The following is a 22,425-nucleotide window of genomic DNA, read 5'->3' as shown; positions in this document are numbered from 1 at the left end:
GCCTTGACAAGTTTAATTCAGAACCATTCAGGGCCTAATTTGGGGGCATTGGTACTAATTCCATGAATAAACTGTTGAAAATTCCTACACAAGAAGTCCATCATCTGATATCTGACTTTCAAAGTTTTGAAAACTGAGCCTCAAAGCCAGGAGACCAGATAAGGGTGCCCACAGGGGGCTTATATGTTGCTCAGGCTCAGGCCAGAGACGTCTCTTCTCTTTTGGAGGAGAGGACACTCGAGTGGTTTGGAATGGCCTGGAGAGGGATGGCCTCTCCATCGGTGAGGGGGCGGCCGCTGCACACAGGAGAAGAGTGTGCACCACAAGGGGGTGAGATGCCACTGCTACAACGGCCCCTTGGTCTAGACTTCATGACTCACTTCCAAAGCATAGGAGGGAGAGGGAGAAGGAGTAACTTTAAAGGGGAACACCTGGCAAACTCGACATGAATCAAGGCATGAAGAGTAATATCACGAGTGACACCAGATGTCACCCTGATGTCATGTCATTCGCTCCTTGCCAGAATGTGATGAAAATGGCACTTCACCCTGTGACAGTCTTCCCCCAAACCCATAACTTCAGTCTAGTCACTAGAAAGACAACAGACTCACCCTGATTGTGGGACATTCTAAGGCAGCAGTTCTCAACCTGTGGGTCGCGACCCCTTTGGCAGTCGAACGACCCTTTCACAGGGGTTGCCTAAGACCATTCTACATATCAGATATTTACATTACGATTCATAACAGTAGCAACATTACAGCTATGAAGTAGCAACGAAAATAATTTTATGGTTGGGTCACAACATGAGGAACTGTATTTAAAGGGCCAGAAGGGCCCTAACCGGTTTGGCTCAGTGGATAGAGCGTCGGCCTGCGGACTGAAGGGCTCCGGGTTCGATTCCGCTCAAGGGCATGTACCTTGGTTGCGGGCACATCCCCACTAGGAGGTGTGCAGGAGGCAGCTGATCGATGTTTCTCTCTCATCGATATTTCTAACTCTCTATCCCTCTCCCTTCCTCTCTGTAAAAAATCAATAAAATATATTTTAAAAAATAATAAAATAAAAGGCCAGAAGGTTGAGAACCACTGTTCTAAGGGCACCAGGATAGTGTTCCTTAAGATTGTCAAGGTCATGAAAAACAAGGCAAGACTGAGAAACTGGCACAGACCGGAGGAGATTGGGAGACATGACAACTGAACGAGGGGGATATGCTGGGTTAGACGCTGGAACAGAAAGGAGACACTAATGGAAACGTGCTGAGAAGCAAGGCAGGTCTGCCCTGTAGGCAGCAGTGGCCGGCCAGGGCCCGTGTCTCAGGATGACAGGTGTGCATGGTCACGGAAGATGTCCACGAAAGGAAACTGGGTGAGGGTTCACAGAAACTCATGCACTACCTGGAACTTCTCTGTAAATTCCAAAATAAAATAAAATAATTGGCCCTTGGCAATCAGGTAGAAATACTTCTACTGCTGGTATATACTAGATTAATTTCACCAAATTTCCTTTGAAATCATCTCTGTTCTCCATAAGGCACCAAAGCATTAATGATGTTGAAAATAAAATAAAAGGGTACTTCCATGGACACCTTCTAAGTTCCACTGAGGCACTTATGGAAATTCTGGCCAAAAGAAACCCCCAGGTCTCAGCCAGGACAAGGCAGGCTGCACGTTCGAGGTGGCTGCTTCCTCAGCCACAACTGCCTGGTGAGGGTCACGCCAAGGAGGGCCCGTCCTTCAGGGCCTCCCGTCAGCGGCAGCTCGTCCTTCCCATTATGCACTCAAGGTCTCATCCCGGACCAAAATACTCTTCTTTTTTTAACAGCTATTTTTAACTTGTCTTTGAACAACTGAAGAGTTGGAAATGTTGGAAATTTGTACGGCTTTATGTTACAGCAGAGCCCTATCATTCAAGAACGTTCCCGACTTATGTGCAGCTTTCCAAAGAGAAGTCCTCTGTAAACAGGATGAGAATATCAGAGTTGTCCGTCTCTAGTCTCCTCTCTCTGCTTTTCCTCTTCTATGCTTATCATTAGGGGAGCTTTTTAAGTAAAGCTAAAGATGATAATAGCTATCCTTCAGTCTTAAGGAGGGAGGCACGCCTCTGAGTACTGAGAAAGGTTTGGCTGGCCCTTGGGGTTAGGAGAGCTGGAAACTGACTAGAGGGAGGGAACAAATGAGATTTCCCGGCACATGATCAAATCCTCCTGGGGGCGGACACTCTGTCCCACCTGGTCCTGGGCCACCACGCGTGCAAAGCTGACTACAGAGGCCTTCCCATCGGGGAGTGGAGCCCAGGAGGTCTCAAGGCCAAGGTGGCAGCAGCTTCTCAGTGCAGGAGCGGGTGGAGGAAGAGGGAAGGAAGTCTACCTGCGGCAGTTCCTTACAGAAAAAAAGTGCCCCAGAGAGCACCATGACCCACGACTCTCAGTGTTTACTTCCTGCTGGGTCCAATGGGAGTAATAACACTGTTCCTTTCCTGCAGATCCCCAGGGTTAGTTACTGAGAGCGAACGGGCAGGGAGTGGGAGATGCTCACGAAAGCCTGGGCCCCTGCAGATGAAGGTGCTGGTGGCATGCGGGGGCCGCTCCCCACCCAGGCGGCTCTCCCGTGGGCCTCGGGAAGAACCGGGTGCACGTACCATGTCCTTCTGCAGCTGGAGCCGCCGCTGCGTCCGCTTCTGGTTTTCTTTCACACTGCTGTCCAGGTTGGCAAACTTGGAGGTTCCTTCCTGGAAGAGAAGCACACACAGAGGAGAGTGATGGAGAAGGACCCTGGAAAGAAGTGAAGTGGCGCCTAGTGGCTGACACGGACCCTCCGCACAACTGTCTGGGTGGCAGGCAAAAATGGAGAGGCCTGCAGTGGACTCGGGCTGAATTAGGAAAATCCACGCTGGCTGGTTGCAAGTGGTCTATTTGTAGAAAGACCTGGGGGCCTTGGATTTCCTGTACCCCCCTACATGGTAATAAGAGCCCTCGTTTGGTATAAAATCAATCGTCAATCTAAGACAGGCGATTCCTGGAAGTGGAGACAAGTTTTTACACATCCCAGATTTCACTCAGTCATCACACGGCCTGGAAATGAAGATCTCTTCCCCTGGACATGTGTGGTTTCTCGCGCTTGGCCTGAAGTGCACCGGCCAGCATTCTGTGAAAGAAAAGGGACTATTTCTGTGGTATTTCTTAGCCAAGTGAAACTTTTGTGCCGGAAGTTCTTTGAGGAAGTCCAGTACTGGGCACAGCGCGAATCTGTGAAGGCCAGGACTTCATACACGTCCCCCCGTTTCCTCCCCGTCAAACCTCTCAAGTTGCCTCTCAGGTTAGAACTCTTACACATCAATCCTTCCTCTGGGCGCCTGAGGACAGATGACCGTCCCTTCCCTCCTCCCGTCTGTTGTAACAACAAACTCTTTTAAACTCTTCTACATAATGACTAATCTTGAGTTTGCTGACTGAACATAAAGTATTTTCCGTTTTGTGGTTTCAGTCTTGTTAGGTTCTCATTTTCCAGGAACTGTATGAATGGAAGGCAAATTGCACAGTTCAGTTGCGTATAACCTCTACTTTAGTTTTCCCTTAGTCAGTTTCCCTGGGTTCATTACGTTTTCATAGCATGTGACCTTTCACTACCGTACGGCTGCTAGGGTCTTCCTCGGTGACTTGGCCTTCCCCATGTCAGGGAGGTGTCAGTTACCTTCTTCTATCACTCACAACCCTTAACCCAGGTCCAGGGACACTGCTGGGGACAGAACCCATAGTGACTTACTGTCCATTTTAATTCTCCCTGTGACAGAGGATCATCAGGAGCATTACCATTTAATAATCTCCTACTTACAGTTTTTCCTGGGGGTGAATGAAAGGGGCTAAAATGTGCCATTTCCTGTGCTAGGAGGTTGTGAGTCCTCCCAAATTCTTGAGAATTTTCTTGGAGTAAGAAATCCATTCTTTCTGACTTTAATACGAGTGTCCATCTCTACCAGTGTGTCAGTCTTCTGGCTCCCTTCCACTTTCTTAACCATCAGCAGAGGAATATGTATGGAAATTATTGCACATATACCTAACGTTCTTATGAAGGGCGTCGGAACAGTTAACAGGCTCCTGAGAATCACGGAATAACGGAGATGGGAGGGACCTTGACAACGCACTAGGACAACCTGCTCATTGGTGGAGAGGCAAAGCCCTGAGGTGGGAGCCAGGAGACCACTGACTTGATGACTTCGTGAGGAGAGTCCATCGCTGCTGGATGGTTGGCTAGTGCAGTTCCTCCAAATGGGGTGTCCACGGAAAGTCCACTAGTTGCCACATCCCCACAGTTTCTGTTTCTTTCTTCTGAAGCCTTACATCCTCTGCTCTGCAACGTCTCACAACACCAATCCCTCCTCACTTCTCGAAAGACTCACTCAGGGTCTTTCCTTCTGCCTCTTCTCTGCTCTTGCTCACACTATCTCAGTAATTCTTCTTTCTTTCAAAGTCATCTTCCTGTTTCTAACTATACTCATGTCTTTGGATATACTATCCAGGCCCAAGACCTTAATCATCACCTATGTTGGGATAGATTCCAAATCTCTCCCTCCATAAACCTCCTACTACTCAACACTCTCATCTTTCCCTCTCGCTAGTGCAAATTCCTCACCTGAGTCTCACCTTCTCTCTCCATCTTTAGCAGAGTTCAGCTGCCCTCACTCATCCTGTTCCTGGCATGAGAGGGGCCTCTTCTATTTGGAAGATACACAGGCGTGGGATCCTTCTCAATAAATGTAGATTAAAATTGTAGCTTGAAAGCTAATGGTAATTATTTGAGTAGGTCTTCACAGTCCTCACAATTTCGTGCTCCAACTCTGAATGTGTGTTTGGGTGCTTCACTGAACAGTACATCTGTACCAGAGCCAAATTCTTGGGCCTCCCTGGAAGTTATTGGTGTCAATTCAACTGGGAAGAATTCTCACTACGAGTCCCAAGAACGAGGGAGATTTGTGATGTTCTGCTTCCCTGTGGTTGTGAAATTTATAGATTCTGTAATTTACCTGCTTACAATGATCTAAGTTCTAGAAATCAAAAGGAGGTAACAGGTTTAAGATAATCTTTGAGGAAAAAACATTTTTCCCAACAAAAGGAAAACCATAGATTCTTGCTGATTATTATGTTCCGAGTCATTACATCTACCCAGAAGTTGAAGAGAAGAGAGGCCATTTAAGACTAATATTACGCAACCACAAATCAGTCTAAGTCCAGGTGGTTCTTTTGAGAACCTAATACCTTGATTTCATTTTCACAACTGTGCTGAGAATTAACACCCAGAATTATATATTTCATAGTAAAGAGTGATCAACAAAGATGACTGGAAAGAGACCTACGTGTACATATGCACTGGCCCCAATAGTCCTCTATCATTAATGATAATGCACAGACTACATGAGTTCATAGCCAAGTTTTTCATTTCTTTGGGAGTGGGGACTTACATAAGAAATTTCACTTAGAGCACTGAGGTAAACTTCTACTGTTAAGAAAGGTTTATGGGACCTTTAATGTCTAGAGATAGCTTTTCTTCTAAGGTTTCAGCCAGAAGACCGTCACCAGGCAATGAACTGCACACTATTCAATTTATCTACTTTGCAAGGATGACTCAGAGCTCTTGCGATTTGAATGTGTGGCTCCAGTTAGTCTAGCTTTCTATTACTGACTGGGAGACCACTAAGCCATCTCCTTCCAGCCAGATGAGTTTCCATTTAAAGTCTGCAAATGCAGGGGGATGTGGAGCAGGGAGTAGCAATGTGATCTCAGTGATCATTGTATAGAGTGCAATTGAGCAGGTAGGCCAAATCCAGAGTCAGACATCAGCACAAACTACCCTGCTCACACCGTCTTCTCCAAGAAGGGCTAATAGTGGGCAAGCTGTTAAAGTCAGGTGAATTATAAGACCCACCAATTCATGCAGTCAAACATAGTTTCTGAACACTTGCTACATGCTAAGCACTGTGTTAGGCATAAGGAATGTACCAGTGAAAGAGAGAAACCCAGCCCCTGACTGAAAGAGGCTTGCAGGCCAGTAGGGAGACAGGCGAAGTACACAGGCAATGCCAATGGGATATATGAGAAGCGGTAGGTCAGAGGAAAGACGGGCTTCCTCTGGAGCACATGCAAGGAACCTAGCCAGGCCTGAGGGTGTCCAGGAGGGCTCCCAGCAGGAGAGTGTACACTCCAACATGAAGGATGAGTAGGACTTAGAAGGAGAACAATCATAAAGACCATAACAGATGCCCTTGGAGGAAGAACTGATCTAACAGTTATCAACTGGACGCCTTTTCTTAGTCACCCCACCTCCACTTGACTTTCACTCCTATTCCAAGTGTCTGCCTAAGGCCACATATGCAACTTATACTTCATTCATTTTCATGTGTCATGCATACTTTGGTTCCATGTGTATATTTAGTATTTAGCTTGCCAAATACTAAAAATAACTTGCATCTGCATAGGGCTTTCAAATATTTTATCTTAGTCAATCTTCAAAACCCTTCCATGAGGTCAGTAGACTAAATGCTAGTGTTGTCTCCAATTGATGGAAAGTAGAGTAAGGACAAAGATCCTACCCTCCAGTTGCCCAGTTCAGGGCTTCCCTAGGGTGGCACATCTCCTGCTCTTTTGTAACTGTCCACTCCTCTCCCTCCCCCATGAGACTGTCATCTCCTTAAAATCAGAGACCGCCTTCAATATGGTTGTACCTCCAATACCCACTACATAGTGAACGCTCCATCAATATTTGTTGAACCGCTGACATACCTTCTCTATCAAGCTGTCCCCAATCTACCCTGTCCCCTACTCCCAAGGGGTCAGAAGAGACAGTTTTATGCCTCAGTGATAAAGGCAGGTTTTAGAGTCTCACCAGGTTGTATCCACATCTAGCTCCACCGCCTACCACGTGAGTGACTTAGGGCATGTTATTTATCTGATTCTTGGCTACCTGCAAAATGAGGATCATAAGATCTGCTTTATAGAAAGGCTATGAAGATGGTTTCTGCTCTATGTTCACCTCTGATGAATATTCACAGCCTGTCATGTGCACCTTGGACTTATTCTCATTTAGTGTCTTTATCTACCAACTGGAAGGTGAGCTCTTGAAAACAGGATCTGTTAGCCACCTTCATACCTCTAGAGCAGCGGTTCTCAACCTGTGGGTCGCGACCCCTTTGGCGGTCGAATGACCCTTTCACAGGGGTCGCCTAAGACCATCCTGCATATCAGATATTTACATTACGATTCATAACAGTAGCAACATTACAGTTATGAAGTAGCAACGAAAATAATATTATGGTTGGGTCACAACATGAGGAACTGTATTTAAAGGGCCAGAAGGTTGAGAACCACTGCTCTAGAGGCTGGCCCAGTGCTTTACAAATATTAGGTATGCAACCAGTGTACGGAACAGTAAAATGCAGCATGTTCTACCTGTACCTAGCCCGGGGTTCAGCAGTCAGCATCATCTGGTGTTCAATAAATATTGCTGACTGACAGATTGTGCAATGTAGTCCAAATAAAGGATGTGGAATTGCTGGCTCGGCCTCTGTCATTCTAGGAGATGTTTTGCTGAGAAGAAATATTCCAGGGCCTCTTACCCACCTAACTGCCAGCACTTGGTATTTGCGGAGCAGCTCGTTAAAGAGGGACGCACACGAGCACAAGTTTCACAATCTGGTTGCGTAACAGTGAAGCCAAGGAGCTGGACTTTGGATTTTCTCAGCCCCAAGCTTCTTAGATTAGGCATTAAAAAAACAACAAAAAGTCTGCCTTCTAGTCACTTGAGGCCTTCTCAGACTGCAGGAATTTAAGGAGCCCCCGCACCTCCTGCAAGCCACTGTTCCCTTGAATGGATTCCAGAGTCAAGAATGCCACCCGTACCCAGTGCCTCACCTTCATCAGCAGTTCCCGGCTGGTCAAATGATTATTATGGTCCGAGAAGATATCGGAAAGTTCTTCAAACATTAGCATTCGCTCTCTGTAAGAGGGATCAAGAAAATATGAACAAGTGAAGTTAAGAAAACTTGCACCTTCAGTCCAGCTGTTCTCAGCACCTATAGCTACAAAGGGATCACACTGATCTCAGGGTCAGGGAGTGATATGAGCAGATGAAACCAATGACTTTTTCCATGCAGGGTGGCTTTTTTTTTTAATAGATATGATCACTTGTGTGAAGAGAGGAATATTTTCTAACCATGTGTTTTATAATCATAAAAATACTGTTAAATTGGCGAATTAAATTGTTCAACTGGGACATGTTCTCTTCAGAAAAAAAAAATCTATCTTGGCAACACACACAGCCCCACGGACCTGAGAAATGATCTTGGCCGGTCCCCTCATTTTAGAGATGGAGATGCCAGGGTCAGGGATGGGCCCAAGTTTCCACTAATAACTGCTGAGCGTTGCAGGTACAGAACCCAAGTCTCCTGAATCACAGACTCAGAGTAGAGGACGGGATCAAGATGGACTTGGGAGTCAGAGGAGTGGGTTCAAATCCCAACTCCGCCACTTTCTCGTCATGTGATTTTGGACAAGTTGCTTCTCTTTTCTGAGCTTCAATTTTCTTATCTGGACAATGGAAATACCAATAGTCGCCTGCAGGACTGCTGTGAAAGCCAGCAGAATCACACCTGCCAAGAGCCTGCTCTGTCCTTGTTCTTTTTTGCTCACTATGTCTCCATGGGCCTCATGCTTTCATCCACGCACCCCTCCAGGGTTACCGAGTGGATAATTCTGAAGGCAAAGGATTAACAGGGGCAATTCCATTCCATATGCAGCATTTTCATTATTAAGAACTTACTTGTTTCACGAATATAATATTGCTCTCGTAATTAAGAAAACCATGAAAGCTATTTATATTTTGGAAAAACAATTAAGAAATTGATTACATGTCAGGCTAAATAAAGAGAAATAAGTAGACATCTCCTTTGTCCACTGAAAGTTATTAGCATAAAAGGTTACAGGGAAATAACCCGTAAACTATCTTAACCCTGTCACTTGAATTTAGCAATGGAAAATATGTAAGGCTGATAACAGAAGTGTCTTCTCTGAGGAGCTGTGACACTTCTGCAGCATCCCTGCTCAAACGTGAACCAACCATCCAACTACAAAACAAACCAGACCCCCATGTTGGGCAGAATGCATCTCTGAGGCTGATTCTGTGGTGTGTTCTTTGAATGGTTAATAAAGCCAGCTGGGAGAATGGACTTTCTCATATGAACCAGGGAGATTAGGATACAAGTCCACTGATTTCCTTACTTGTGTTTTAGCCTCAGATTTGCTGTGGAAGAAGTCTCTGGCTCGCTAAGTGGCTTTTCATGGTGGTCAATTTATCCCTCCAAAGAAAGATAGGGTTACCCTTGACGGCAATCAGAGAAGGCTGCAATCAGGCAAGGCTGCATTTTAGCACATGCCCATGAATTTGATTTTGACACCACAGTTGGGGAGCAGTGATAAGGAGAAGGAGTTGGAGTTGGGGGTGTTGAGGATGAGGTCTCTGTTCACAGCTGACTTTCCCATCTATTTCCCCAGGGCTTATTATCTAACAATCTTATAGGACCCATACCTTTCAGAACATGTATGTGCAGAGGAAAATCAATCAACTGATCTCCCTTTCACACAGAGTCACCTTGATTATTCAAACTAATGCAGAGGAGAAAGAACCCACGTGCAGAGTGGTAATTAAGAAAGTTGCTCTGGACTTGGAAAAGCCTGCCTGCTAGATAACGGCATCATAAACAGAGCGTGAGCTTTGGGGTCCAAGTGGTGGTAGCTTCCACAGCTCTGCAATGCCAGGCATTAAGAGCATCCATTTCAATGTTTCCCCCTTTACCCATCAAAGAATTATGTAATAAATAACGTAATTCTCCCAAGCAGACTCTCCTCCGACTAGGACTATGAGCTCATCAATAACCTTGAGATCCCTGGCACTCACTTTTTAGCATAAATCTAGGAAACTCTGCTGTACCAATCTGGGGCTCTTGCAGTTTGGAGTGGTCTGTCCCTTTGGGCTTAATCAGCTCTGAGAGAATGGATGAAAGTCAGTGCTGGACCTACTCTAAGGACCAAACCACCAATTCCACAAGAGCGAGCCTGCTAGGCAGCCAGCTGGCCTCGCTCCTGCCTGAAATGGACTATACTGCATACAGTATAGACTATAAACAGTTTACACATTCTTCCCATACAGCCTGACTTCTTGATTAGCTCAAACCTAGGCGGACCTGTGGTATGTAGCTGGCCTAGTCTGCAGCCAGGACACATCCCCCAGCCTCTCAGCCTGTACTGCCTCGGGGCCAGAACTGCCTTCTCACTCACCCTTCCCTCCTCTGCAAAAGCTCTCTGGTCTACAAGGGAAGCTCTGGAAATGGGGGGGGACGGGGCGGGGGGGAGGGGGGACTGGCAAAATAACAAGGACATTAAGTTGTTAATTATTCCAAAGGCCGCAGCAGGAAAGGGGAAGAAAACAGAAAGGAATAGTTAGAGGTGCTGAACATCACTAAGCTAGCTCTTCACATGCCAAAGCAGAAACAACTGGATGGAGTCTTGGTGAAGCCACAGGAACAATGTCCTGGGTGCACACGTTACCCCTCACATCTCGGATCAGCTTAGGGCTTTGGGGTGAGGCTGAAACACAACCAGAACTAATGGCAGCCCAGCCGGTGTGGCTCAGTGGTTGAGCGTCAACCTATGAACCAGAAGGCCATAGTTCGATTTTCGGTCAGGGCACACGCTCAGGTTGTGGGCTTGATCCCCAGTTGGGGGCGGGGGGGGGGGGGGGGTGTGCAGAAGGCAGCTGATCAATGATTCTCTCTCATCATTGATGTTTCTGTCTCTCCCTCCCTCCCCCTTCCTCTCTGAAATCAATAAAAAAAAAATATCAACAACAACAACAAAAAAAGGCAAATGGCTGTAACTTTATCACTCCACATCCTTATCCCTCAACATCCAACGATCAGCAGCACATCCCTAAAATGGTCCCTGCAGCCATGGGCTTGGCTCTGGCACACTGTGAGAACAAGAGTGGCTTCTGCAGCGGCCCTGCCTCCAATTCTTGAGCGATCATGGGTAAGACGCACCCTGCCTGGAGCACACAGGGGCTTTCCAATATGTTTCTCTCTTTACAAATAAAAGCATTGAAGGTGAGGACCCACACCATTTAGGCAGCAACTCATCCCTCAGCCAAAGCACGTCCAGCAGACACTTGGGAACTTACTTTGGGACAGCAGCCCACGTCTTTTTTAACCGGTAGATGGAATTGGACTGCAGTGCTGAGACGATGGCCCTCAAGGAGGAGAAATTCTTCAGGATCCTACATTCCTACATGGAGAGTGATTAGAACAGAAAAGGCATTTAAATATCAATACTACAGTGAGCTGGCCATTTCCCGTTCTAGAGGTATCACAGCTGCTCTGAATTCTTACCATGAAATAGGCAGCTGTATAAACACTGAACATCAAAAAGTGGCTCCTTACTCCCACCCCAGTCACTGAAGCACTTTATAGATTTTGGCACTGTATGCTTGTTTTTCTCTCCTTTAATATATTTTTTGTGTTGTTGTTATAGTTTTATAGTTTCCAGCTTTCCTAGTAAAAACACGAATGGAGGTGAGTCTGCAGAGCTACGCTAGAGAAAGCAAACTTACTTCTGCTGACAGCATACAGATGCCCTAAAAATACACACGAAAGATCACTGCATCCTTTAGAACCACAGAGCAAGCGGGCCAGCAGCCACTTCAAGGTCAGATGGTATCGAACATCTCATGACCAACCCTCGCCCAGAGAGGTGTATATAACTTGGCAATAAAAATTCACCACAAGTTGAACTTTGGCTTTTATGTTCTTAGCCAAGAGGGAATATTTTTATACACATTCATTTCGTTTCAAATTGGCTGGTGCCACAATCATAAACATTCAGAAACACCTTGGTACTTCAATGTTTCCAAAATAGCTTGGGCTTTTAAAATCAAATTCATTTTGGCAACGCTTGAAAACAAAATAGAAAGAGAACAGGAAGCATTCTGGATGTCATTTTGTGGGGAAGGAGAAAGGCTCCCTGATTCCGAAACTTAAGCTGCCACAGGGAGTCCACAGCCTCAGCAGCCAGTGACCGTGAAGTCCAAGTTCCGCTGAATGAATGGCAAGGACGGCAGGACAGCCAGGGAGAGGGTCCCAGGCCTGGCTGCAGGGGGAGGGGGTCATGCAGAGAGAGGGGACTACGCCTGAAGTCCCATCCACTGTTTGCTGCTCAGGCCGCCGTGAGCATGGGTTTGGCTTTGTGCAGAACATCTGGGGAAGAGGCCTCAGAGTGGTTGGGCATAAATGCACATGGCTTAAAAGATCATTTCACAAAGTAATGCTAATCCTGAATATGAAGGAAAAACAGCATTCTCTAATTTAGCACGCCAAAATCTGGCTACTTAAAACCGTGCCAAACAAACAATCCCTCAAACATTTTCTTTAGAGTAAATGCCAAATACTTTACAGAAGTCATGCCCACTCTTTTGAAATGTCTGAATGCCTTCCCTTTATTTAGAGAGAGAGAGGGAGAGAGAAAGGAGGGGAGGGGGAAAGAGAGAGAGAGAGAGAGAGAGAGAGAGAGAGAGAATGCTGAATTACAGTCCGTTTGGAAACCAAACATGGTTGGTTCAACGAAGGTTCAGAATCCAAAATTATGTTCTAAAAATCAGGAAACTTGTAATAAATAAAGGAACTTAGGCACAGATATTTCATGCAAATTCTAATAAACATATGGAACACATTATTCTGAAAGAGGCTTAAGCCAAGGGTTTGAAGGAGCAGAAAAGGCATCTGGCTCCATTTCTAGAAAAGGAGGTATCCTTTCAGGAGATATGACACCAAAGTAAAAATGTAGCAGCGAGGCCCGTCCAAGAAAATATAGTCATATTTGGTCAGAAATTTTCTCTGCGTGTAAAATCATCAGTTTTCAAACACTCTCTCAGTAGAAATTGACTGTGATTATAATGCAGGAAAAGTAAAATAAATCTTGGCAGGAGACCAGTTGTGAGCTTCATTATTCTAAGTGAGCCCACACAAGTTCAAGGGACACAAGCGCTCAGTATGAGGAAACTGCTTCACCAAGAATAAGAACCCTTGGCTTTGAAATACCATGAAATCTGGAATATACTTCAAATTATTCCACTCGCATTTCTTATTACCACATAAATGCACAATCTATATTTAATTTGGACCAAAAGCCATTGTTTGAGCCACACGGTTTTATATACAAATGCTGGATTCTTGCTATAGATTTGCTAAGCAGCTGAATGGATTAAAGGTAGACAGACTATTTTCTTTTGAGACATGTAGAAGACTGCAAATGATACGGCCTTTATGGCAAAAGTACTTTCTTATCATTCTAAGAAGACAAATCCTCTCGATCCCATGCTCTTGATCATGCTCTATCAAAACTTCTTTTTGTAGCTCTTACTTGTTGAGAAATAAGCTCAATTCAGAAAAGGAAAAATCGACATTGCATGAAATATTCTTTGTTTCTTACTTTTCTCATATACTAAAATGTCTGTGCTAACAGATCACCTAAAAACGCAAAATAAGCCCTCTCCCGGGCTGTCCTGGTGCAATGATGGCCCTGCTCTTTAATTCAAGACAACTAAAAAGAATGTGAAAAAGAGAGCATGTGAAAATGTAAGCATTATGCCCTATAGACCATGGCTTAATGGAAAAAAATAGATAGATAGATAGATAGATAGATAGATAGATAGATAGATAGATAGAAAAAGCAAAATGTGTTTTTGTTGAGGGGTGATCCATATAGCCTAGAATATGAACTAATGAGATATTTACTTAATAATTATTTTTCAAAATTGTAAGTTATATGGCTTTCACTGAGATAACTTCTTCCTAGGGAAAAAAAAAAACAAAAAACTACCCAATCTTCAAATATCAAAAGTCCTAGCTATCATTCAAGCTACATGTAAATGTCACCCTATCCAGGAAGCCTTCCGCGATTGCTCCAGTCAGAGGGATTTCTCCTCTGTCCACTCCTGCAGCTCTTATCTCCCAGCGCCCTGCTCCTCCCCCGCCTGGGCTGAGATCACTCCAGCAATCTTAGCTTCCTTGCTTAACCTGTTACAGACAGACTCCTGTAAGACCAAATTAATTGTGCTTATCCCATCTATGTCCCCAAAATACATAAAACTGTAGCTTATACACAGAAGTTCGTGAAATATTTGGTGACCAACTGACTCAATACTGTTTGCCTTTTCTCAATGATGAGATAAGATAATGATAAGTGAAGGTCACATGGCATATACTAGTAAGCGGCTGATCCAAGAGACCAGACTGACCTTAAGTGAAATGTAATTCAGGCCTACAAATAGACGCTGCCCCTCCAATGTCAGAGATAAGGCTCTCGGAAAAGCCCCGGATTAATGGGAAATCTGTGTATCTCAGTCCTTTGGAAAAAAGATTCAGGATTCTGAGAAGGGACTGGCTCTTCAAATCTGCTAAAGATAGGGTGCATGGGTAATCACTCTGGCTGAAGCGCAGTCTGTTTGACACTTAGACTATCAGCTTATATTTACTGAACACAGGACAGAACTGACAGCCTGTGACGACGAAGAAAAAAGCAGGCGGAATGTTTCAACCGGAAGGAGCAGCAGTGTGAGGCTCCAGGAGCAAAATGAAGCAAGCAAGGAAAAACAGGAAAAGGAGGAAAAGTAAATAAGCTCCCAAGTTAAGAAAGACAACTTTCTTACTTCCGAAGAACAATAACAATAACAAAGCCCAATGGGCCCTCCCATGGAAAGGTCTTTCGATGGCCTTTCAACCAGATGGAAACCGTTTAAACACAGTGATGAAGTAGAACCCGGTATCGACGAAGCACAAAGAATATTTAAAAAGAGACAATTACGTGAGCAATGTTAATCCACTTCTCGATGATTCTGGCTCTCTGCTGAGTTTTGAGTTCTTTGCCCCCCAGGATGGTGCTGACCACGCATTTGGTGAGGGTATTAAATTGAGAGATGGTAGCACGGATCGTAGGAGCCAAATGTTTGTTTTCCTTCTTATCCCTTTGAGACCAAATGCAGCCCAGGCAGTGGTGAGGCACTACTTTCTTGAATAGTTGCTAGAACAAAAGAGGAATTGACTTTAAGGACAACACAGACATTTCATGTGGCCAAGTACGTCATCTGGGTCATCTGTAAATTGCTATTTTTTTCAATGGACAAATAATCCTTTTCTACTTGATTTGCCTCATGGTGTTCATCTCAATAGACAAAAGTGAATAATTAATACATGAACTGGTCAGAAAAGCCCGCATGTTCTTTCTAAATCTGCTCAACTGAAGAAACGAAACACAATGACCAAAAGGAAATCTAAATGCCCAAGATCATTTTAACTTTTCTGTCTTCGAAGGAAAGCCAAGTAAAAATCTATGCTTAAGATTATTTTTGACCTCTCACTTTGTAAGTTATATAAATGTCTAATGGCTATGCTGTACACCTGAAACTATAATAATATTGTATGGTGACTTTAATTACAAAATTAAAAATTTTTTAAAGATTATTTTGACCTCAAATTCATATCCATGGTGCTTTCTGGGCACTCATGACCATGAATTATGGACTATTATGAATTATCACAATCGTTTGGGCTCTTCTGCACTTACCACTTTGGGGAAAGCAATAATAGTCAATAATTTATATGTATTATGAATTGTCTATAATACATATGAATGCTCAACGACCACCTGAAAAGTGACCCACCAAAATACAATACATGCGACGTTCATTGAGGTCACTATCTCACATTATTTATAACGAAGAAGGTAAGAAGCATATAAAGGGAAAAGCTATTCGTCAGTCACACACCAAAAGGGATAATAAGGGATTTGAAGCCTGGTTTTGAGGTCTTTGCCTAAAAGTCATAACCAGTGACATTTCCCATCTTTCTCTTATGCTATCAAGAGGAACAATCACAAATTTGTTGAACAAATCAGATTATCATTTGTACAACAATTCAATATGAGATGTCCAGGGTTTATATGAAAAGTGCGAATACCAGGATTGACTTTGCACAGACTATCTGTGTTTATTTGCGTGCTCTAGATGGAAACGGCAACTTTTGATGCTGCTTTTCCCAAAGTGGTAAATGCAGAAGAGCCCAGACGATCGTGATAATTCATAATAGTCCTTTTTTCTTCCACGGGTATTTATCAGCTAAGGTTGAGCTACGAAACGTGGCTGATGTAATCAAACATGTGCAGCTAAAAAAAAATATGCGAACTTCAAAGGTGCAAGAAGCCACATGTGGAAATGAGCTGCCAGATACAGTCACATGTGGATTCGGTGGATTTATGTGATCCTAACTTACACTTTGACCCTTTTACAATCTCCCAAATAAACAGTTCAGAACTTGAAATATTTATGAGCTTAAAGGGAGAGAAATGCCCGTGGGACAGGGCAGATTTTGTTTCACTAGGATTAAAATTCTTGTTTCCCTCTGTGTATTGAGTGCCAAGGAAAAAGCACCTTCACCCAGAACTGCAAGGAGAACTTAGGCCTGAATTATTCAGATGATTGACTCAAGTCACATTTTCTCCCTGAATTTACAGGCACAGCCTCACAAGGATTTGAAAAGACTTAAATCACTTTGCCCCCTGCCCTCCCGGCCACCAGTACTGTCACCAACACGCCCCCCCCCCACCCCCACCCCGCCGGGTGTTAAGCAGAAGCACATCTGAGGCTCAGAGAAGACTTACTGCATCCATATAGGTCAGCTGCTCTGCCACAAGATCCTCTGAGAAGCACGTGAATTCTGCAGACCCTCCGGCCTCCGGTTCCTCTTCCTCTTCCAGGCGGCAGGAGATGGTGTTGGCAAACCCATCTGTTGACAGATGTTGAAAAAGTTAGTTAGTTGGGGCGACTGTATATGATCTTGTTTATGGAGTCCAACTGAACGTCTTTCTCTTAGGAAGGAAAGGGTGATTCCTTCAGTAAACCCATAGGAAGAGAAGAGCAAGCACAATCAATCCGAGTGGAATGAATGGAGGTCTTCACCATCTCTGCTTGTTCTTTGATTCTTTATCAAGTTTAGAGGCCTCTGCCTTTGACTAACCCCTGCCTGGTTCCTGGGCCAAGGATTGAGCCAGGTTAGGCAAAGTCTAGAGAGAAGCAAAGCTGGGCTCCATTGAGGTGCTAACCCTCGTCTTGGGCTCCCTCAAACCCTCTGGTCAGCTCAAGGACTAACCCAACTACTTCCTGAATTCCCAATATGACATTCTTAGTTCCTGGGCCATTTATGACCAGAAGCCTAGAAGGACTGGATGTGAAGGCAGGTCAGGCTTTGGGGAGTAAAATGGGCCAATTTGGTGTCAGAAATGCTGATAAAGTCCTCAGAAGCCTCAACAAGGCCTCAGAATTCTCAAAATGCTTAGAGTAGCTTTCAGCTTCCACCTCAAGTTAAATTTGCATGACAAATATGTTTAAACTAAATTCAGCCCTGGCTGGGTGGTTCCGTTGGTTGGAGCACTGTCCTGTACACCAAACAGCTGTGGGTTTGATCCCTGGACAGGGCACATAAAACAGATTGTAGATTCGATCCCCTATCAAGGCACACACAGGGGGTGACTGATCAATGTTTCTCTTTCTCCCTTCCCCTTTCTCTAAAAATCAATAAAAACATATCCTCCAGCGAGGATTTAAACACAAACACAGAAAAACAATTAAATTCACACTGAGCCTTATTATAGGTAAGATCATCACTTAGCACAGCATGGAGGGCACAGGGTGAGTGAGTAAACGTCATTGCAATCACCACCTAGGACTGCAAATCCCACCTGGAGGACTCGGCACACGCATGGAGGAGGACCTCCGGGGTCCATGCTGCAGAGGGGGCAGGATGAAGCCTAACCAGCCCCCGCTTCCCTGGAACCTTTTCCCAGTTCCCGGCTGATTCCCCATCTCATCCTCTTCACACTCCTCGCTGTCCTCTCTGTTCAATCTGTCCTCAAGGGAAAATACCCAGAGCTCTGTATTCAGTTATCTCTTAGTAGAAATGTAATGTGTCATTACTCCCCCAAAGGTTTACATTTTAAGCCTTTCCTTGCTTTTTTTGTAGAATAAAAGACTTCTAGGCCCCGTAGATGGAGCTTTCTTAGTTTTCTCGGTGGAAGGGGGTGCTGAGATTGAACCCTACATCGCTTCCCTTATCGAGGTGCCAGCTCTGATGACAGGTATGCGGTTTAAGGCCACCCCTCTCCCCAGAGTTGAAGGCACTGATGAGAGTGGGGATGGGTTATATGTGGAGAAAGTAGAAGGGGGTCACTGCCTGTTCCAGAGCCTGGGACACACACAGGCACGAGCTAAAGAAAGCTGAAACCCCACAGTTGCACCGCTTGGCTTGCACACAGCCCTGGTGCGCTCTCATTCTGTGGAGGAAGAAGACATTTGAAATCCCGAACCCTCTGGCTAGCTACTATGTAAGTCTGTCTCCACCACTGCAATGCAGAGGCCGACCCACTTCCGCCAAGCGGTGTTCGCGGTGAGGCCTCATCTTCCCTCTCATTCACCCAACACTCCCAGGGGCCTGCCATGGGCCTTGGATGCTGCGGAGATGACATGGTCCTTTCTCTCCGGGCCCAGACCACAGTGCTTGCTGTTGACTTTCCAGCAGAGGCGAAACACACATGGGAGAGGTTGTTGCTTTTGCCGGAATGAAATTGGGTAAAAGACGCGCATGGGAACCAAGCTCCTAAAACTCCTTTTCAGTAATGGCTCCTGTACTTAAACATCAGTTTCGAGCTTTCTTGATAAAAAAAAATGTCCAAACTTAGAAAGAAGTCATTCTGGGCTACTGAAAGCCTTCCCAAAGCCTGCCAGTGAGCCCTGCCTTCAGTCCCTGGTAGGGACAATGAACGACTGGTCCCACCGGTTCCCCAATGAGGCCCGGAGCCAGGGGCAGCCCCAGGGAGAGCTGGGCTCTAACCCAGCCTTTCCACTGCGCACAAAGGCAGGCAGGGAGGCCCTGAGGTCCAGGCTGGAGCGCCCCTGGCATTCAAACATTCCCGGCAGATGAAGTCATCTGAGATAGGAGCGCTTGGCAGGCAGCTTCCAATGATGCAATTGTGCTTCCCCCTCGCTGGTCCTCCATAGCAGAAAAAGTTGAGCAGGTACTGTTTGGGATTTCAGGGTATTTTCTTTGGCGCTGAGGCAGCGTCCCTTATCGGTGTGGCGGAACTGTTTCCTTTACCCACTGAGGAAATCGGGCGTCACTTCTGGGACATGCCTGTCAGGAGTTCCAAGTGGGTCAGGCGTCATGGCAACCAGCGCCTGGCACGCCGGTGGGGGTGAAAACATCACGCTGAAAGCCCGTCCTAATCTCTCTCTGGCTTTCTGCAACGCCTGATAGTTCCAGGACCTGCGGTGGTGGCTCTTCCTTTGTCCTTGAAAATAGGCAGTCAATTCTTCAAATAGGAAAAAACAGCCACAGAAACTTCCGCCGGTGAGGCCTTTGGAGACTCTGAATGATGGGAATCGGCCCTGGCCGGGGCAGATGAACGACAGCGGTGCTTTTCGGGGAAGGAGAAACGCCTCTTCCCAGCTTTGGGGAGGGCAGGGGCAGAACTGGATGCCGTTCTTGGCCTGCTGAACGGGGGCTGTTGTGTGGGATGAGTTTCCATTGGATAGGAGGAGGAGCCATCAGGCAGATAATAGAGAGCAAATTCAAGTTCAGCACAGTAACAGAAGATCATCCTCTTAAGGATATTAGAAGAAACCCTAGAAAATTACTTCGCTTCTGAGTCCAGTTCCTCCCCTGTAAAACAAGGGCGCCAGACTAGGTGGTCTTGAGAAGCCCTTTGCTCTAAAGCTCTAGGGCTCTGGGATTAGGCCTTGGATGACCTTGAGATTTCACCCACCACCAATCCCCCAGCAGCGTGTCCCTCAGAGGGAAGCCACGGTTTCCTAGTCAACAAGGGGAGGGAGCACATTTCCTCAACGCGCGGCGGTTACAGAATCAGAACCTTGGGACCAAACCAGTACTCACTGTCCGCTTCCACCTCCTGCTTGTGAAACTGCTCAAGAAGGTTCTGTGCTCTTCTCTCTGGGTCAGAGCCTGGCATCATGCGTTTGAGATAGTCCAGCAGTTTCTGTAAGCAAGGGAAGTGAGGGGGCTCTCGGAAGTCCTCTCCACATTGGTCAAGCCAGGCCCGCAGGATAGAGGCGATTGCACTGGAAAAGAGAAACGGGGAGTCACTGCACCTGGCTGGTTGTGGGGACTCAAAACAGGCCCTGGACACCAGGACCAGCCTGGGCATACCCCAGGGAAACATGGGCAGGCGGTCAACAGAGCCTGTGTTATCGTCGGAACTCACTAGCTAATATTAATAAAGGGAAGAAAGGCCCTAACCGGTTTGGCTCAGTGGATAGAGCATCGGCCTGCGGACTCAAGGGTCCTGGGTTCGATTCCGGTCAAGGGCATGTACCTTGGTTGTGGGCACATCCCCAGTGGGGAGTGTGCAGGAGGCAGCTGATCGATGTTTCTCTCTCATCGATGTTTCTAACTCTCTATCCCTCTCCCTTCCTCTCTGTAAAAAATCAATAAAATATATTTTAAAAAATAAAATAAAATAAAGGGAAGAAAGCAAAGGGAAGTCAGACATTGAGAGCAAGGCACTAGGCAGCTTCACCCGGGAGCTACAGCTTCACACAGCATGGTTCCTCCAAGGGGATTAACGCCACTCCCTTCCCCCCATCAGGTACTGGGTTGTTGGGGAAAGCAGGGGAGATACAGATACAAGTGCAGCAGAAGTCCGGGTGGCACAGGGGAGGTGCTTGCCTGTCAGTCTAGCCTGGGGATCAATGGATTGGCTAGGGGGTGGAACCCATGAAAAGCGTGCAAAATCTTGGGGAGTTAATTGGTTAAGCTCCTGGTTAAAACCCCAGACAAAGGAGCTTTCTTGTTCTGTGACCCAGACTTGCCTGTGTGTTTGCATTCTCTGTCCATAACCATGTGGCCTTAAGCAGCCCCATGGCCCATGGCCATGCAGACCCCACACACAATGGACTGCAGCTGGGAACACAAGCTAAGCTAGCCAGGTGCTGGACTGGACTGGACTGGACTTTATTATGGAGCAGAAATTCTGGGCAGTACCCTTAATTCTGTCCCTGCTGAAGACAACATTGGACGTTTTCCACGGTGGGGCAGACAGAGATGGGACCTTGGAGGGGGAACCCCCTTCGTTTTACATCATTAATAAAGCTGACCATGAAACCCCATTCTCCCGTGGGTGCCTCAGGAAATTCATTCCTCAAGGCACCCCAAGATCTCCACTTCCTCTGGTAACAAAGCAATGCCAATTAAATTAAAGCACTTGAAAACAAGCTGACTACATTATATTATTTTAAGGAGCAGGGTAAAGACTGATAAAAAAATTTTTTTAAAGGACTATAATCCTTGGAAAAATCCATACAGGGCAGAAAAAGACATGCAGAAGAAGATTTAGTGAGTCTTGAAGCAACTTCAAAGCAGTCTGTGCACAAGGAGACTAAGTGTTGCCAATCCTGGATTCACTCAAATCAGAGATCACAAAAGCTACAGCCCTAGCATTTCAGGAATTAACTGACAATAGGCTAGAAATCCGACCGATAAAAGGATAAGTGCAAAAGATAAGTGCATAAATTTAATTTTACAAAGATCACCAAGGTTTCAACGTAAGAACCAAAAATGTCTTTACAAAGTTATCCTTTTCCTTCTCAAATTACAAAAGAAAAATCTGTTTCGAGTGGGAGACATAGTATGACTAGAGAAGTTAGGTTGTGAACGGTGAAGATAAACTTGGCAAGCAGAGCCACTGAGAAGGTGATTTCTTTTGATGGCTTAGCACAGTGGTTCTCAACCTTCCTAATGCCGCGACCCTTTAATACAGTTCCTCATGTTGTGGTCACCCCCAACCATAGAATTATTTTCGTTGCTACTTCATAACTGTAATTTTACCACTGTTATGAATCGTAATGTAAATATCTGATATGCAGGATGTATTTTCATTGTTACAAATTGAACATAATTAAAGCATAGTGATTAATCACAAGAAAATATGTAATTATATATGTGTTTTCCGATGGTCTTAGGCGAGCCCTGTGAAAGGGTTATTCGACCCCCAAAGGGGTCACGACCCACAGGTTGAGAACCGCTGGCTTAGCAGGTTGACTCCTACAGAACAGTTCTGCACTTCTAAAGGATGGATGAATTAATTTAATTAGTACCACAGTCAGCTAATATTTCTTAATATTTCAGTGAGAGAATACTCTTCCAATGACACTGATGGAAAAATAGGTGTAGAGGGCTAATAATTCACATAATACAATAAAAATAAAAAAACAGCATCCAGCCCTGGCCAGTGGGTCTCAATGGTTACAGCATCGGCCCATGCAGAAAACT

At 45.4% G+C, this 22,425-nt stretch overlaps 1 protein-coding gene across 2 annotated transcripts in view; it reads right to left on the bottom strand.

Annotated features, from left to right (window-relative positions):
- RGL1 (ral guanine nucleotide dissociation stimulator like 1) overlaps positions 1-22,425 on the bottom strand; it is a 220,481-nt gene that overhangs the window by 22,653 nt on the left and 175,403 nt on the right. For both annotated transcript variants that reach the window (XM_070396944.1, XM_070396945.1), the window contains 6 exons: positions 20,032-20,216; positions 16,748-16,872; positions 14,897-15,112; positions 11,220-11,323; positions 7,901-7,985; positions 2,638-2,727 (listed from right to left, as the gene is read on the bottom strand). In XM_070396944.1, the coding sequence (XP_070253045.1) occupies positions 2,638-2,727; positions 7,901-7,985; positions 11,220-11,323; positions 14,897-15,112; positions 16,748-16,872; positions 20,032-20,216 (805 nt within the window). The remainder of the gene's footprint in view (positions 1-2,637; positions 2,728-7,900; positions 7,986-11,219; positions 11,324-14,896; positions 15,113-16,747; positions 16,873-20,031; positions 20,217-22,425) is intronic.

The sequence above is a fragment of the Myotis yumanensis genome, unplaced genomic scaffold (genome assembly GCF_028538775.1).
Source record: "Myotis yumanensis isolate MYYU_CA2020_CCGP unplaced genomic scaffold, mMyoYum1.0.hap1 SCAF_17, whole genome shotgun sequence".
Taxonomy (NCBI): domain Eukaryota; kingdom Metazoa; phylum Chordata; class Mammalia; order Chiroptera; family Vespertilionidae; genus Myotis; species Myotis yumanensis.
The sequence above is the reverse complement of the archived record's forward strand: the minus strand, read 5'-3'. Positions and strand labels throughout refer to the sequence as shown.